Source organism: Agrilus planipennis, unplaced genomic scaffold (genome assembly GCF_000699045.2).
Source record: "Agrilus planipennis isolate EAB-ADULT unplaced genomic scaffold, Apla_2.0 scaffold73, whole genome shotgun sequence".
NCBI lineage: Eukaryota > Metazoa > Arthropoda > Insecta > Coleoptera > Buprestidae > Agrilus > Agrilus planipennis.
The window spans coordinates 88,912-103,140 of record NW_020439682.1 but is presented as its reverse complement, the minus strand read 5'-3'; the positions used below and the strand labels follow the sequence as shown (position 1 = coordinate 103,140).

The following is a 14,229-nucleotide window of genomic DNA, read 5'->3' as shown; positions in this document are numbered from 1 at the left end:
ATTATGAAAAACTTAGGTAAATGAAAAAAAACATAGAGAGAGATATTTAAAATCGTCCATTTCGGTAAATTACACCTAGGTCTTTACATGACGTGTCTTCTCCGTGTTGTCTTTTTCCACAAAATAAAACCATTTTTTGGTTGTTACTTGTTCTTTACTTATTGGAAAGCCTTTCTCGCGTTGAGAGTAAAATTTTAGTACAACTGTCAACCGAAAAGTATTTATTTATAAAAAAACATGTTTAAAACACTGATCTCTTTCTTCTGGACTATGAGATTATGGTAGGAGATACAACAAGAAAGAAGTGACTGTTGTCATTACGATGTCTTTCTTTTAGTTTGCAGGAATATAAACCTAAATAGGTACGACTTACAGCAATAGAAAGGTTTTATCTGTTTAAAACACCTTCCCACTGATTTTTTCATGCAAGGTTTTCAAAGTTTGGCCATTTAAAGCCAAATTCAAGGTCATATTATTACGGGCTTTTTTTTAGCGCGTTTTATTAATTATTTTTAAGTAAAGTGGGTCAACTTTTATCTCACGATAATGCTACATCCTAAAAACTAAAGGTGTTTACACAGCAGGCTTTGCTTATTTTAAGGTTTATATCACATTGGGATAAAAAAAATGCAATAGGCACTTTAACGCTTGGAAGTGCCCAGTAATGTTTATGTACAATTTCTACAATACGCTCTAGTTTTTTGTTATTTATCATATACGTTACAATTTCACTTTATACTTAACTAATTTTAACTAGCTACTTGTTCTAGACCTGTAGAAGGTGGATAATTTAATCAAGTGAGGGGGAAGATTGTGTTTATATTTACATAATATTCCCGTCGAAAACATTTTCATTTACTATTTAGCTACCTACTAGATGATATGTAAAAACACTAGCTTATTTGATATTTAATACGTTAACATTCATAATATATAATAAATATTATCAACAAAAGCAACTTCTCTTGTTCCACTCGTCAGTAATAATAGTAATATTCTATTTTTTATAATTATTTATACGTAGGTAGCGTACATACATGTATTTTTATAGGTATGTCACTTAAATTGGTATCTACTATTCTATTTTCATTTTGTTCCTACTATATTATCGAATCTTCGTTAATACAAAAATTGTGCTATAAAATAGTCCGTTTTTTACAAAACGTTTATGAATTCTATCGGTATAATTAGCGCTACAAAGTTATTATTGCTGATACTAAAACCTTAGAATTAAACACACGCAAAAAAACGTGTTGTCAACATCGTGTTGATACATGTTGTGTAAATAATTGTTTTTGATTTCCCATTTCAGAATTCATACCTTCATTCGCAAACAAACATTCAACATGATATGTAATCTATCTACATAGTTGTATTCTTTTTTCATTGTTTAGGTTTATTACGAGTGAACCTGATCAATGGGGTGCCTTGCACCATACGAATACACCAACAGGAAATACACAGAATAGCCATGCAATATTGCTACTGTTAAATGACACATTTTTATTTGGAATTAATGCCAGAAGGCATATTTACAAAATATGAGATATACGGCATAAGCCGGGACCATTTTTGTAAACTCTTTAATTCATGTATAAATACTAAAATCAATGCTATATAAGCAAACAAAAACTACGTTAAATTACTAAAAATAATAGTAATCCAAAAACCGATAGGAGTATTCTATTTAATCAGAATTGTTAGCAATTATACTCAAACCAAAGGTATGGTATTATAAACGAATTTGTTGCACCAAGTCTGTCTGGAAAACCATCCCCTGTGCTGTATTAAATCACCACGTCATTCTCTCCGCAGCATTGTAACACCTTACTACCCCTTTTGCTGCATCAAATAATAAGTTAAACTTACTTCTCAACCACCCCTGATGCGTCATCAAATACTACAACGTCAAACAGTCTCGCAACCCATCCTGCTGCCTCAAACCGATCTACAGTCTGCTTCATTGCATTAACAGTTTACTGATGCGTCAATTCAAACTCTACCACAATCTACTCCACCACAATCCCATCGAGAGTTAAACATACTTCCTATCAATTTACACGTGAATGCGTCACCAAAGACTATTGCGTCAAACCGCCTTACAATGTATCCTTCTTTGCCACAATAAGTTTATTGACGCGTCATATACCGTATCAAGCGATGAAACATCACTGGGCTGCATCCAATGCTGCAACAAAACTCGCTACAATCTTTTCGAAAGTTAAACTTATTTTCAATCAATGCACACTTGATGTCCACCATAAACTACTGCGTCAAACCGACTTTCAATCCATCCTACTACGTCAAACTGTTTTACTGCCTGCTTCGCTACATTAACAGTTTACTGATGCGTCAATCCAATCTGTACTATAATATACTTCACTGCAATAAAACTTCCTTCAGTTACATCCAAAACGGCATCATGATTCGCCACAATCCGTTCGACAGTTAAGCATACTTCCAATCAATTCACACCTCATGCATCACCAAAGAATGCTGCATCATCAAACCGCTAGGCGATCCATCCTGCTGCATCAAACCGTTCTACTGTCTGATTTGCTACATTAGCAGTTTACATTAATGCGTCATGTACCGTGTCAAGCCAAACACCACTACAATCTACTCCACTGAGATAAAATTTCGTTGGACAATATCCAGAACTGCATCGTAGCTCATTACAGTCCATATGCAAGAATAAAACTCACTCCTGATCAATCTACCTATGATGCAGCACCAAGCTCTACTACGTCAAACTGACTTTCAATCCATCCTACTACGTCAAACTGTTTTATTTCCTGCTTCGTTACATTAATAGTTTACTGATGCGTCAATGTAGAAATAAAATTTTTGAAATCTATGTATATTGTGTATAACTAATACTGATGGCACCATCTGTAGTTGTTTTCCGCAAGTAAACACAATATACACCATGGTCTACAGAGTGATAAAGCTGCGCCATCCATCAACAAAGCTCGAAGGTGTTTTTGGCTGAAAAGTTTGAAATTTTGAAAAAAAAATTAAGAAAGCGATGTAGCGAAACGGTTGAAAGATTTTGAGTTACACAAAACATATCAACAAATATCTATGTGATTCTGTTTTTATAGCATTTTCAAGGATTGATAGTATTTTAATGAAAAAATGAAACGGTTTTATACCAACAAGGTAAAATGTACCATAAAATGCTTGGTGGAAAGTTCTTTATCTTAGGGGTGACCAATTCTCCTTTCAACTCTAGCAAAAATTGAAGAAAAAAAACACCCTATGACTCCATAAATAAAAAGTACGAAATATTTTCTTATCCCCTTCTGATGCTATTATTTCTTTTAGGTGCTGTTTCATTATCAACTGCAGAATATGGTTTGTAAGTAGACGGATTAAAATTAAAAAACTTTTAAAAGAATTTGAATTAGTTCTTATAGTCTTCGTAAAATCTGTTGTGTTTCTGTAAGAACATTTATAAATTAAATTACTCAATGTAAAACTTTGTTTACCGTGTTTTAATTAATTAACGTAAGAGATGCACTNGAGTATGTAATAAGTAAGGAGTTGGTTTTTTTCTTATAATATATTGTTAGCAAAAAATAACATTATAATATAGCTTTAATAATATATCTATCTAGTAATTTTAACAATCTACAAGATATATGTATAATTAACAATATTAATCTTTAATAAACTACTATCCAAAAAATAACAAGTGCCTGATAAAAATGTTTTTTTTTCTTTTACAAATATCAACCAATATTTTAATGTATCGTTTCTCCTAAAACGTTTTAAATGTAGTATGTTTTGTCATGAACAAAATGGTTTATTAATATAGATAATATGGAATGTTTGTTGCATGTTGCATGTTGCCTGTCACATATTAAAACATACACATACCTATCGTACTACATTGTTACGTCTTTTCATTCAGTTAAACTCAGAAAAGGGTGGAAATATGGGATAGCGACAGGGACAATCACATCACTCTTTCATTTCAGTAAGAAGCGTATTAATCCTTACAAATCTAGTTCAAATGTTTTTTTTTTACGTAAGTACTCTACATAACTAGTGATTGAGTGAACAATGGAGTAGAACAAAAACAACTTTTGGAGGGAATAAACGTACGTTGAGGAGTGTTACTTCACTATCTTTGTTTTTTAAAGTTATGTACCACTTTTTTATTAAAGAATTATGAGTATCCTCTTTTTAAAAATTGAAATTTCTCGTTGCTCTAGGTACACGGAGAAAACTACATTTTTATAACAACGCAAAAATTACAATTTTTGATTGTAAATTTGCCGTAGAAATAGTAGAATTCGTTAGGTAACTTGTAATAATCTCAGTTTTGACATGTTTCTATAAAAGGTTTCTTAATTATTACAATTAAATTTGTAATATCAACTAAAACGCCTAGTATATGTATTTCTGCTGCGATTTTATTTTTTAAAATTCGAGTCCAAATTGTAATTTTTATTATTTTCGCTTACGAAGCAACGGGCTAGTGGGATAAATTGTAAATATGGCTTTAATATTTTAGGTAAATTTTCGTTTTTCATTTTCTCCGTGTATAGGTACTCATTGAGGAATTATCGTTATACTTTTATTAAAATTTAATTTATTTACTTATATTGCCCGTTTTGATGTTAACACACGGTATATGTTGATAAGGAAAAAACAGATTGCATAAAATGTTATGTGTAGATGTGTCCTAGCCAAACTAATCACAACGGCAAGTAAATGTATGAACATGAAAGACGATTTTTAATGTTCTTTCAACAATGTTTCTCCGACTATTATACAGATATGTAATAGAAACACTCTATATGTATAATAGCTCATTAAAATGCAGAATCGGATTATAAATTTCAAAACAACAAAAAATACATTAAACATTGTTTTCTTTTCAATTTAATTTTGCTCAACAGCAATAGCAGTACCGATTAATTGTAAATCAACGTACTTTAACCTGACGTTTCGTTCTCAATTCAGGGAGGCATCTTCAAAGTTTACTATAGACACATACGGGTTAGATATCTATTTATTTATTTATTTATCATAGTTAGGTGAAAGTTATTTTATTAGAAAAAGAAATCAGCGTTACTGAAGATGCAGCCTTTAATATGTTGATGACGAAACGTATGATTTGCGAAATGAGACTATGACTACATATTTCTTAATAAAGACCAATTAACAGTTTTGACTGGACAATTGTTTTTAAAAATTACAGACGACTTTTACAGCACGCCATTATAAATAGAACGTTTTTCTCCATTTAAATAGAACGTGTTGTAAAATATGCCGTCTGTTTTGTCTTTTCCTTTATAATATAGGGTAGATATCATGAATTTAATTTATATAAGGTACACAAGTTGCAAAACGCTACTATCATATTAGGTAGACACTATAAGTAGTTCTACATTTATTACAATGCAATACTGTTTGCTTATAACAATTTAAATGACGATTAAAATGATGGTTATCGTACTATATATGTAAGTATCTTACATTATACTAAATTTATCTAATAAAATGTCTTATTAGGTTTTCCTTACTTTACATTGCTGTTATAGTCAGTGAATAACTTATTTATTTATTTAATTATTTATTTGTACCTCTCCTGATGTCAAAGTTAACTTTTTTTCGTGCGTTTTTTTTTACCTTTCTACGGCTCAACAGTAATACACCTGTTGTACCTAACTATTCTTTGCATCTCTTTTAAATTATATCTAAGTTATTGTAGGTGATACTTGTGGTGTTGTAAAATGCAAATTGCAATATATAAATAAACTAAAGACAGGTCTTCGTTATTTTACTAGTAGGTAATCTCTGTTTAAGTATTTCATATATAGACACATGCATATACTGTATCGATTTTATTGACTGATCTAAAGGTTTTCATGGCAAATTGATTTTGTAAGCTGATCCTTGCTGTATCGATCTTTTGGTCATGTGACTCCATAGATAATGTCATTGATTTTCTAATAAATGAAATTTCTTATCGTCGTCTTGTGATTGAGCCGTGATTTTCGGTTGTGATCGTTATTATAAACGATGGTATTTTTCCATATATGTGTGTGGTGTTATGCAAGGTTTTAAACATCAAATTGAATTGTTTTTTTTTTTTTTAACTATAAGTACTAAATAAGAATTTTGGGATATAATGCATATGGGCAAGATAAATGTTATATTTAATTAATCAAAACTAACATATGTATAATATGTTAATGTCTACATAAGTAGTATTTGATAATGTGGGATGATTTTTTCACTAATGTGAATACAAGTTATACATAATCATTGTTCCCTTTTTAAGTAGTTTCATTTTCAGTATCTTTCTACATATGTGTTTTATATGTATGTATGTATGTATGTATGTACGTGTCTTGATAACACCACAACAACTGCTGTTTATCAAACGTTTAAAATTAACATGTAAAATTTTTTATAAATAAGAACCTGTAGAAAATGTTGTTCACAATAATAATACTACCCTTTTGTAGTTATGATGACCCTTTTTTACTCTAAAAATATCAATAAAACGTACCCCTAGTTTTAAGAACCGTCGCTACCGATTTATTAGCAATTTCTTGCATTAAAGTTGAACAATGTGAAAAATTCGGCAGGAAGTTGAGAAAGCACAGACAGAAATACTCTGCTTCTGATTACAGAAAAGAAAAAACCGAATAAAAGTACCTACATAGTCAGTTTTTTGCGAAGAAGAATCGAATTGTAAGAGAATGCGTACTACATAAGCAATTTGTCAATGATTTTTTCTTGGGAATGGTTTATACTAGTCCAATTATGAAAAACTTAGGTAAATGAAAAAAAACATAGAGAGAGATATTTAAAATCGTCCATTTCGGTAAATTACACCTAGGTCTTTACATGACGTGTCTTCTCCGTGTTGTCTTTTTCCACAAAATAAAACCATTTTTTGGTTGTTACTTGTTCTTTACTTATTGGAAAGCCTTTCTCGCGTTGAGAGTAAAATTTTAGTACAACTGTCAACCAAAAAGTATTTATTTATAAAAAAACATGTTTAAAACACTGATCTCTTTCTTCTGGACTATGAGATTATGGTAGGAGATACAACAAGAAAGAAGTGACTGTTGTCATTACGATGTCTTTCTTTTAGTTTGCAGGAATATAAACCTAAATAGGTACGACTTACAGCAATAGAAAGGTTTTATCTGTTTAAAACACCTTCCCACTGATTTTTTCATGCAAGGTTTTCAAAGTTTGGCCATTTAAAGCCAAATTCAAGGTCATATTATTACGGGCTTTTTTTTAGCGCGTTTTATTAATTATTTTTAAGTAAAGTGGGTCAACTTTTATCTCACGATAATGCTACATCCTAAAAACTAAAGGTGTTTACACAGCAGGCTTTGCTTATTTTAAGGTTTATATCACATTGGGATAAAAAAAATGCAATAGGCACTTTAACGCTTGGAAGTGCCCAGTAATGTTTATGTACAATTTCTACAATACGCTCTAGTTTTTTGTTATTTATCATATACGTTACAATTTCACTTTATACTTAACTAATTTTAACTAGCTACTTGTTCTAGACCTGTAGAAGGTGGATAATTTAATCAAGTGAGGGGGAAGATTGTGTTTATATTTACATAATATTCCCGTCGAAAACATTTTCATTTACTATTTAGCTACCTACTAGATGATATGTAAAAACACTAGCTTATTTGATATTTAATACGTTAACATTCATAATATATAATAAATATTATCAACAAAAGCAACTTCTCTTGTTCCACTCGTCAGTAATAATAGTAATATTCTATTTTTTATAATTATTTATACGTAGGTAGCGTACATACATGTATTTTTATAGGTATGTCACTTAAATTGGTATCTACTATTCTATTTTCATTTTGTTCCTACTATATTATCGAATCTTCGTTAATACAAAAATTGTGCTATAAAATAGTCCGTTTTTTACAAAACGTTTATGAATTCTATCGGTATAATTAGCGCTACAAAGTTATTATTGCTGATACTAAAACCTTAGAATTAAACACACGCAAAAAAACGTGTTGTCAACATCGTGTTGATACATGTTGTGTAAATAATTGTTTTTGATTTCCCATTTCAGAATTCATACCTTCATTCGCAAACAAACATTCAACATGATATGTAATCTATCTACATAGTTGTATTCTTTTTTCATTGTTTAGGTTTATTACGAGTGAACCTGATCAATGGGGTGCCTTGCACCATACGAATACACCAACAGGAAATACACAGAATAGCCATGCAATATTGCTACTGTTAAATGACACATTTTTATTTGGAATTAATGCCAGAAGGCATATTTACAAAATATGAGATATACGGCATAAGCCGGGACCATTTTTGTAAACTCTTTAATTCATGTATAAATACTAAAATCAATGCTATATAAGCAAACAAAAACTACGTTAAATTACTAAAAATAATAGTAATCCAAAAACCGATAGGAGTATTCTATTTAATCAGAATTGTTAGCAATTATACTCAAACCAAAGGTATGGTATTATAAACGAATTTGTTGCACCAAGTCTGTCTGGAAAACCATCCCCTGTGCTGTATTAAATCACCACGTCATTCTCTCCGCAGCATTGTAACACCTTACTACCCCTTTTGCTGCATCAAATAATAAGTTAAACTTACTTCTCAACCACCCCTGATGCGTCATCAAATACTACAACGTCAAACAGTCTCGCAACCCATCCTGCTGCCTCAAACCGATCTACAGTCTGCTTCATTGCATTAACAGTTTACTGATGCGTCAATTCAAACTCTACCACAATCTACTCCACCACAATCCCATCGAGAGTTAAACATACTTCCTATCAATTTACACGTGAATGCGTCACCAAAGACTATTGCGTCAAACCGCCTTACAATGTATCCTTCTTTGCCACAATAAGTTTATTGACGCGTCATATACCGTATCAAGCGATGAAACATCACTGGGCTGCATCCAATGCTGCAACAAAACTCGCTACAATCTTTTCGAAAGTTAAACTTATTTTCAATCAATGCACACTTGATGTCCACCATAAACTACTGCGTCAAACCGACTTTCAATCCATCCTACTACGTCAAACTGTTTTACTGCCTGCTTCGCTACATTAACAGTTTACTGATGCGTCAATCCAATCTGTACTATAATATACTTCACTGCAATAAAACTTCCTTCAGTTACATCCAAAACGGCATCATAATTCGCCACAATCCGTTCGACAGTTAAGCATACTTCCAATCAATTCACACCTCATGCATCACCAAAGAATGCTGCATCATCAAACCGCTAGGCGATCCATCCTGCTGCATCAAACCGTTCTACTGTCTGATTTGCTACATTAGCAGTTTACATTAATGCGTCATGTACCGTGTCAAGCCAAACACCACTACAATCTACTCCACTGAGATAAAATTTCGTTGGACAATATCCAGAACTGCATCGTAGCTCATTACAGTCCATATGCAAGAATAAAACTCACTCCTGATCAATCTACCTATGATGCAGCACCAAGCTCTACTACGTCAAACTGACTTTCAATCCATCCTACTATGTCAAACTGTTTTATTTCCTGCTTCGCTATATTAACAGTTTACTGATGCGTCAATCCAATCTGTACTATAATCTACTGCACTGCAATAAAACTGCCTTCAGTTACATCCAAAACTGCATCATAACTCGCAACAATCCGTTCGAGAGTTAAGAATACTTCCAATCAATTCACACCTGATGCATCACAAAAGAATGCTGCATCATCAAACCGCTAGGCGATCCATCCTGCTGCGTCAAACTGTTCTACTGTCTGATTTACTAGATTAGCAGTTTACATTGACGCATCATGTAGGTACAGTGTCAACTTAAACTCCACTACACCCTGCTCCGCTGAGATAAAATTTCGCTCGACTATATCCAGAACTGCATCATAGGTCACTACAGTCCATTCAAGAATAAAACTCACCCCTAATCAATCTACCTCTGATGCAGCACCAAGCTTTACTGCGTCAAATCCTACTATGTCAAACTGTTTGGCTGCCTGCTTCGCTATATTAACAGTTTACTGATGCGTCAATCCAATCTGTACTATAATCTACTTCACTGCAATAAAACTTCCTTCAGTTACATCCAAAACTGCATCATAACTCGCAACAATCCGTTCGAGAGTTAAGAATACTTCCAATCAATTCACACCTCATGCATCACCAAAGAATGCTGCATCATCAAACCGCTAGGCGATCCATCTTGCTGCGTTAAACTGTTCTACTGTCTGATCTACTAGATTAGCAGTTTACATTGACGCGTCATGTACAGTGTCAACTTAAACTCCACTACACCCTGCTCCGCTGAGATAAAATTTCGGTGGACTATATCCAGAACTGCATCATAGCTCACTACAGTCCATTCAAGAATAAAACTCACCCCTAACCAATCTACCTCTGATGCAGCACCAAGCTTTACTGCGTCAAATCGACTTTCAATTCATCCTACTATGTCAAACTGTTTAGCTGCCTGTTTCGCTATATTAACAGTTTACTGATGCGTCAATCCAAGCTCTACTATAATCTATTCCACTGCGATAAAACTTCAATCTTTGATGCAACATGAAGCTTTACAGCGTCAAACGTTCTTGCCATCGTGCTGCGTCAAACTATTCTACAGCCTGCTTTGCTACATTAGCAGTTTATATCCAAAACTGCTTTTGAACTCTGTTACTTGGACTACATGCTAATATTCTCAGAAAATGCACTCCAATCAGTATAAAAACCCATTACAATCTATTTCATTGACTCGGGAAACAATTCCAACCGAAGACGACCTTTGGACCCGAATCAGAACAGCATGAGTTCACCATAATCCGTTTAAACTCCTCAAAAACTCACTAGAATCCATTCAAATGGATCAATAACACTGTAATCCTGCAGACTGTTAATTTCCATCTATTCCGTATTTGTAAGTCAAAATTCACTGTAATTCTTTATAATTCTTTCTAATTCGTTTAAATGCATCTAAAACTCATTTTAAATTCGTATAAATTTTTGAGTAGAAAATCAGACTGCAATCCATTGGAATGTATCAAAAACTCACTGTAATCCTCGTCGAGATTTAGTTTGGTGTATCAGAATTCGCTATAATCCGCAATGATACATTAAAAGCTCATTAAAATCTTGTAGGCCTTATCAAATTTCGCTGCCATTCCCGCTGCTGCATCAAAACAAAATACATTGCTTCGTCAATTAATGCTTCAAACTACAAAATAAGAAAACGGATTCTTCCATGCAAATCCAAACTACTGCCAAAAAAAAAAAGAAAACGATGGTGTTCAAATTACCTACAGCATATCGTATTTGAGGTTTAGAACAAAGCAATGATCAAACGAAAGCGACCAAGAATAAAATACAAAACGTGGTATAATGCAGCATATAAACGTGCTTGACTTTTTTTATGAATAAATCACCTATAACGATATATATATTATTCATATGTAACACGGTGTGACGCCACGTTTTCTTGCCAGAAACGATTCATCATTTCTTCCATTCCAACAACGAACATGTGCGCGAGATAATCTTAGGATCATCGTATGTAGTAATTAATAATAATAATTAACACTGATCGATGAACGTTGTTTAATTATTTAATTATTTACTATGCGCCCCCTGGTGCTGACACAAAAGACGAATGAAGGACGACGTCCTGATGGATGACATATTATGAAAATTACAAAAAAACGCATACACGGTATGTCGTATGATAACAACAACAATAATGACAAGAATAATAATTAATTAAAATGATAATCGAAAGTTTGACGATAATGCGTAGTGTATTGTAACATTTAATGTTTCCTGATTTGGATATCCCCCCTTTTCCCTCGTCGGTCCGTCTGTTTGTCGGTTGTTTTTTACTTAGAAAGGACACGTAAGATGGTCGTATTCAAATAATAGAGAAACCGTAACAAAAACGAAGTAGAGTAAGAACATTGTGAAGCCAAGACCCTTGTTCATCTTCCACCGGAAGCAGGCAATCGATAGTATCACGAATAACAACATCATGAACAAAATTGTGATCGAACACACCATACCGATTGAATTTACCGCCACGGGCTTCCCGTAGATTATGCCATAAAGGAACCAAGGCACTGGTAATCTGAAACGGTAAGAAAATTGTTACAACATGAAGCAGAGAACTTGGCAGAATGCGAAGATGCGGTCGACGGTATCGATCTTAGATTGCGGGAAGAGGAATTGGTTTAACGACAAGAAAACAAACTGAAAGAAAAGAAAACACAACTCAAAGGAAAACCCAAACTCAAGTAAGGAATCCAAACAAACTCAAAACAGGGAAAAACAAACTCAAAGAAGAAATCCAAACTCAAAAAGGACTAGACAATGAGGAAAATATAACAGTGGCGAAAAATATGCATACGTGTTCTAGTGATTTCATTAAACTTAAATGAGTACAGCAACAATGCCCTTAATTTGCTCATTATCGAATATTTCGTCATGTCAGTGTTTACAATTTAATCGTTTTAAAAATCCACAAATGAAGATACTTCAAAAACTGTCAAAAATATTGAATGTTATCACTTAACAGCTTAAGATTTTTGTTACGCATAGCACAATAACGAATTGAATTAAATTTTATCTTTACGATGTACCTCAGGGATTATATTGCGTCCCTTTGCTTTTCGCCCTCTGTATAAATAATGTGTTGACGATAATAGTTTTATATTCGAACAAATTAATCATAAATGCAGTAATTGTTTTGTTATAGTACGATGTGCCATAATGTATTGTAATAATTTATGACCGATAAATGACGGGGTAGGAAAGTTTTTTTAATAACTTACCCGACTGTGACATCGAAAATGTTACTGCCAACGGACGAGGACACGGCCATATCACCGAATCCCTTTCTCGCTACAATGACGGAGGTAATTAAATCAGGAATGGAAGTACCCGCTGCAAGGAATGTTAAACCCATCACTTCCGGTGGTATTTTTACCGTTTCTCCCACTACAGTGGCCCACCATACCATTAAGTAGGAATAAGCAGCTATCCAAGCGATACTCCCGAGAAACGTTACAGGAAACCACTTTTTACCTTAAACGAAAATAAAACTTTTGATTGTTGTGATCATCTTAGAAGTAGCTTTCTTATCACAGCTTTTCTTTCAAAACTGAATCATCAAAGAGGTATTAATTAATAATAGCAATAGCAATCTATAAAATTTAGTATAAACTGCGATGTGGTCTACATCGGACAGTACGGAAGTACGATAAGAACCAGTTTTAAAGAACACCAGAAACAACAAGTGTACAGGGATTTAAAACCGTTACATTCAAAATTAACGTAAAACTGATAAGCAATGCTGACACTTAATTTTCTATAAACAGCTACAAGATAGGCTGTCATCAAAATAATTGTTAACATTTATTACAGATTTATTTCTAACAATTTAAGTTATATACGATTAAAGGTAATGATAATAATGTTCAATAAATCATTATTATATCACCCTATTATGGTTGAACGAATAGCTTCTTGTTAATTTCATACTCTGTAGGGTGGCAGCTGTTACATGTTAAAATTAATCCATAATTATTAAAATAAAACACACAAAAAGTTTCACGAAAATATCTTGTAAACACGAAAAAACTGTTTCGCCACACAGTGTCATCATCAATTCTTAAAATAGCATTCATCCATTGAGTGTGTCTGACGCATTTGCCAAGGGCAGTTACGGGCACGCTTGGAAAAACAATTACATCGACGGAAAAATTAACAAAACTGCATTCACCTACTTAGTCGACCATTGTTTGATTTCCCCTGTCGTCTATCACTATTGTACATGGGGTAATTAAAAACAGATGCGATTAGCAGCATGTTGGCAAGCTTGTAAATTTTACCCACGATGGTGGTCGTTAAACACACGAACGCCTACGAACAAACTACCCCTTTGCGTTTTGTCTACATAAAGGTAATAATGATGCCCTTTCTCCCAATCCTTCAGGCAACGCATTGCCCAATTAATTAATTAATTAAACTTTTTAAACATGGCAACCCCGAGATAAAAATGTTCAGTCTCTCAGAGTCTCTGAAAGCGAGACTCGAGTCTCCGTCTCTCATCGAGTCTCTCTGGTGTCGCTGAGAGAGACCGTCAAAAAAACTGTTTAGCGTCTCTGAACGAGAGACTCGAGTCGCTCATAGAGAGATCCTCATTTC

General features: G+C 33.3%; 1 protein-coding gene across 1 annotated transcript in view; it reads right to left on the bottom strand.

Moving 5' to 3' along the window:
* Window positions 1-4,323: 4,323 nt before the first annotated feature.
* Window positions 4,324-14,229, bottom strand: part of LOC108732411 (sodium/potassium/calcium exchanger Nckx30C) — a 79,044-nt gene continuing 69,138 nt past the window's right edge. The window contains exon 7 of the mRNA XM_025979421.1: window positions 4,324-12,151. Within this exon, the coding sequence (XP_025835206.1) occupies window positions 11,911-12,151 (241 nt within the window). The 3' untranslated portion in view covers window positions 4,324-11,910. The remainder of the gene's footprint in view (window positions 12,152-14,229) is intronic.